We start from the raw sequence: 4,619 nt of genomic DNA on the forward strand, positions 1-4,619 counted from the left end.
TTTCTTTAATTTTAAAGGATAAAATTTGTATATTTAACTTATAAACATGGACATTTGTACGATTTCTAGTGATTTTCAAAGTATAAATCCAGGTTAAGTCTAAGCATTGCCTTTAATTTGAAGGGTTAAAAAAAAAGAGAGTAAAAATTCGAGCACTGGTGTTGACGACAAAGGCAGGAAGATACTTATCGTAGCATTGAGGACAAGGCAAGTAGATAATAACCCAAAACAAATTAAGCCTTGCTTTGCGAGCATGACGGGGTTAGCTAATCTGGTGTTAAGGTATTTGAAACAAAACAGGGTTTTGCTAAGCCGTTTAGAGTCTTCTGCACGCGGCGCATCCGCGCCCTCGAGGGTGCTTTCAACGCCTGGCGCAACTCCATGTTCCTTATGTTCTCGTGAATCCGTGAGTTTTCGGTGCGTTTCATTTGGCGCAGTTTGATAGTCGAATCATTTAAGGTTGTAATCGTGCCCCTGTTTGTATTATAATCCTGCAGTCCGACGATACTTCCGGACAGAATCATATCGAGTCTGAGAAGATGATCAGCGAGGGAGGCGGGAGCACGGCTAGTTTCCACGAGAAGAGGGAGGAGATGAAGGGGGCTGCCCAAGAAAAGCGCAAGTGGCAACAGACACAGGAGGAGAAAACTGGTGGCGCCGCCAACGTCGTGGCGGGTGACAAGGTCCGGCAGGCGCTGTCGGTGAGGGAGCAGGCCAAGAAGAATACGAGTGACATCCCGCAGAAGGTGGCAGAGACGACGCAGGAGCTGAAGGAGGTGGGCGTGGAGGCCGTCAAGCGCGACGCTGGCCGCGAGGCAGCGTAGATCGGTCCCGAGGGCTAGCTACGTTTGGGTTATAAAATCTAAGATGATTAAATCGTTTGATATAAAACAACATTGTTGTTTAAGATCGCCATACCTTGGCATATAATGTGCAAATTAATTATTGTTTTTCTCTTTTATGATGGATCTACATGCTCCATCCATTCATTAGATTAGCACAAACATCACACAATCTTCTCCATCTCATTAAATAATATACAGAATTTTCTCCATGTCATTAGATTCTCTCTCTCTCTCACACACAAACACACACACTCGTGTATATATAAATATGTATATATGTATATATATATGTATGTATGTATGTATGTATGTATGTGTGTATGTATGTATGTGTGTATATATATATGTATGTATGTATGTATGTGTGTATATATATATGTATGTATGTATGTATGTATGTATGTATGTATGTGTGTATATATATATATATGTGTGTATGTATGTATGTGTGTATGTATGTATGTATGTATGTATGTATGTGTGTATATATATGTATGTATGTATGTATGTATGTGTGTGTGTGTGTGTGTGAGAGAGAGAGAGAGAGAGAGAGAGAGAGAGAGAGAGAGAATGATATGGAGAAAACTGTGTGCATTATTTAATGAGATGGAGAAGATTGTGTAGTGTTTGTGTGAGTCTAATGATATTGGATGGAGCATGTAAATCTACACACACACACAGACACCCCCACACACTTCAAAATGCTTCTTGATCTATAAATCATGCATGGGAAAAGTGATCGTGAATTTTTCTCCAAAATTTGGGCATCCAGAGAGCAAAGATGGGAGTGATATAAAATCAAAACGTTATAAATTCAAAATATAAATTCTTTTTATATTAAAACAAAGTTTTGGGAGTGATAACTATAGTTACAGTGCTTTGATTTATAGCAACATTCAATGAATTTTGACCATCAACAAACATAAAAATTAAAAGCACTTTTGAACAGCTGATATATTGTGCTCACCCCTTGTGATATTTATGGTGTTGCTAGTTTACTTCAATATTCTCTTCTAAGATTTTGTGTATGTGTGTGCGTGTGTTTAATGAGTGTTGTATAGCATATGCCTTGCTTAGAAAGTTACTTCTTTTCCTCACATGTGGCTTTTGCCCAAATGGTGGGCTTGCTAGCATAGTAGCTACATCCCATTGCAAAAGTATGCACTCTTTATTTCAGGGATTTAGCGCATCATGGTTTTAAAGGCAAGGGAAGGAAAAATTGGCCTCACCTCGTGGACATAACAATTTCTCGTTTTGTAATTTGCATTGATAAGGTTTTCGAATAAATAATAGTATTTGTAGGAAGAAAGGGATTGATAGGATTCACATGAATATAAATAAATACAAACTCTCTTGTTTGATTACTTTAAAAAAAATCCATTCTCATGTAGGCACTTTTTACTTGTATAGATTCATGTGATGCTAAAGTATGCTAAAGTTTCATTCTGAGAAGTTCCTTCTCACATTGGTGACAAATTTTTTATGATCTCCCCCCTCCCTTCCATCCCACCCAATCACCATGTCATGGATAAGATTGTTTTTCCCTCATATTAGTAGGCCACCATTCCAACTCCCTTCATGAGAACTTTCCTCTCACATTGATGATAATTTTATTTAATTTTGGGGCCACCTCCATGGCATGGCCAAACTACTTTCTCCCTCATATCAATAGAACCCCATTATAACCCCCTTCCTCTTTTCTCTTTCCTTAACATTTCCTCAGATACTCTTCCTACTTATACATAGGTTAGACTATAAATTTTGTATTATAAGTTCTTTAATTTAGGGCATCTAAAATAGTTACTTTTAATACTCAATTTTAAGTTTTTTAAAATAAATCATGGGATTTAAAAGATGAAACATTCTGTTCTCAACTCTCTCTACTATTCAATTTATATCATTTTGGATGATGTCATGGTTTGGTCGACGTGGTCAACCTACATCTATCCCAACCCTACGCACTATATATAGGCGAGTTTGGTAGCCTTTGTTTATCATTGAATTCACTATGCACTCTTATAAGAAATTCATCCTCTGTAATCAAGAGTCTCTCTAGATCACCATCAAGGCTCCTTACTTGGAGCACATGGGTGGGCAGAAACATCCACCATTAGTTTGTAAAAAGAAAGAAATACTTAGATTCATACTTCTGATTTGATGATGGAAACCATTGAACAAGGCATTAAAAATTTCCAAAACAACTTATTTACATGTTTTTTGGGAGGAAATCGGTGTGAGATCAAGAAGAAACAAATGGAGCTTCAAGTTGCATGTGAACAACTCTTAAAGGTTTAAAAAATGATTTTATTGGAGGACACTATCTCTAAATCAAGTATTGGATTAACACCATTTCCACCTCTAAGTTTTGAAAGAAGGAAGAACTTACCCAAGATCAAGGAGAAAATTAATTTCATACTAAAGCTTTTCTTCCCCATAGGACTTGAGCTCAAATTTGATGAAAGGCGATCACCAAATATGCATCATTCACAACAAGCTTTAGTCACAAAGAGAAGCATTAGATTGATTATGTGCGTGTAAATTGTTCAACATTATTCATAAATTGTACTAAATCTATGACTTGGGATTTTCTTAAATAGATTTATACATTATACTAAATTAATGTGTGTGTGTGTGTGTGTGTGTGTGTGTGTACACTATTCATCGATTGTAATAATAAACCAATAACTTGGGCTTCGCTTAAATAGCATTCAAAGGTCTTGGCCTTTGGACTAGCCACCCCTTTGGACTAACCACAAATGATTTTATCTATCCATTATTCCAAGGTATTGGCCTTTGGACTTGGCCTTTGGACTAACCACAACTGTTTTCATCTATCCATTATTAAAATGTCTTGGCCTTTCGCCTGGCTGGCTACCTGTTGCACCAACCACAATTTTTTTCATCTATCCATTATTATAATCAATATATATGACCCTTAGTTTTTAGCCATATAATGAAATAATATCTAACAAATGAGTATGTGTCCTAGGTGCTAATGATATCTACACAATTTTGTGATACTTGTGATACTCTTTTCTTTACTCTAGTATCTCCTCTCACAAGGTTAAACAAGCATCCCATATTTTATTCTTAGAATGGATCAAGGTAATAGTGATTAAGTTTGGGACACCCACCTACCTTTATAAATCTATAAAAAGTTTGATAATATTTTATTCATTTTCCACTACTATGAATGTCTTTCCCTTTCTATCTATGCCCTCCATCTCCTCTCCATTAAGACTATTACTAATTATTTTTTCATCATTGTAATTTAATCTTATTGAATTTTATCTCCTATAAGCAAAAGATTTCAAAGGTCCTATAGTAGACCTTGATCCAATTTAAAAGTTCCTAGGTTTTGGAATTGTTTAAAAGAATTTTTACATTGCATGTTAGCAGTTTCATGTTTCCTTTGAAGCACATTCCCTTCTCTTATTAGTGTCATTGGTATCAAAAACTTGTTCCTCATCTAAGTCATAAACAAGAACAAGTTCTATCTTTCTATGCTCACTATTCTTACCACATTCTTAGAGTACTTTCCTATTCATGTTATCGACACTTTTCACTAAGTTTGCAGAGACAAATGAGGTGTTATCCCTAAATTTAAAAATCTCCTTTTGCAAAGTATCATTGTGTACTTGGAATATTATCTTGTGTTTAATTTTTTTCCATTTTAATGATTCAACCCAAGAATTTTCACAAACAGAAGAAATATTCTCTTGTGATGTTTTTTCTCTATTTGAATGATTTAATCCAAGAATTCCAACAAAGAGA

The 4,619-nt window shown here is 35.7% G+C and overlaps 1 protein-coding gene across 1 annotated transcript; it reads left to right on the plus strand.

The window, feature by feature from the left end:
• Positions 1-253: 253 nt before the first annotated feature.
• LOC147636818 (uncharacterized) lies at positions 254-925 on the plus strand. The gene is made up of 2 exons (XM_086800973.1): positions 254-406; positions 498-925. Exons 1-2 carry the CDS (start codon positions 254-256, stop codon positions 822-824), a joined length of 480 nt encoding a protein of 159 aa, XP_086657099.1. The 3' UTR covers positions 825-925.
• Positions 926-4,619: the final 3,694 nt, after the last annotated feature.

Source organism: Cibotium barometz, chromosome 7 (assembly GCF_041138505.1).
Source record: "Cibotium barometz isolate CiBa-2024 chromosome 7, ASM4113850v1, whole genome shotgun sequence".
NCBI classification, from domain to species: Eukaryota; Viridiplantae; Streptophyta; class Polypodiopsida; order Cyatheales; family Cibotiaceae; genus Cibotium; species Cibotium barometz.

Coding starts and splice junctions, on each gene's coding strand:
- LOC147636818 (XM_086800973.1), top strand. CDS start 254: ATGACGGGGTTAGCTAATCTGGTGTTAAGGTATTTGAAACAAAACAGG. Junction 407..497: donor CCTTATGTTCTCGTGAATCC/GTGAGTTTTCGG, acceptor ATAATCCTGCAG/TCCGACGATACTTCCGGACA.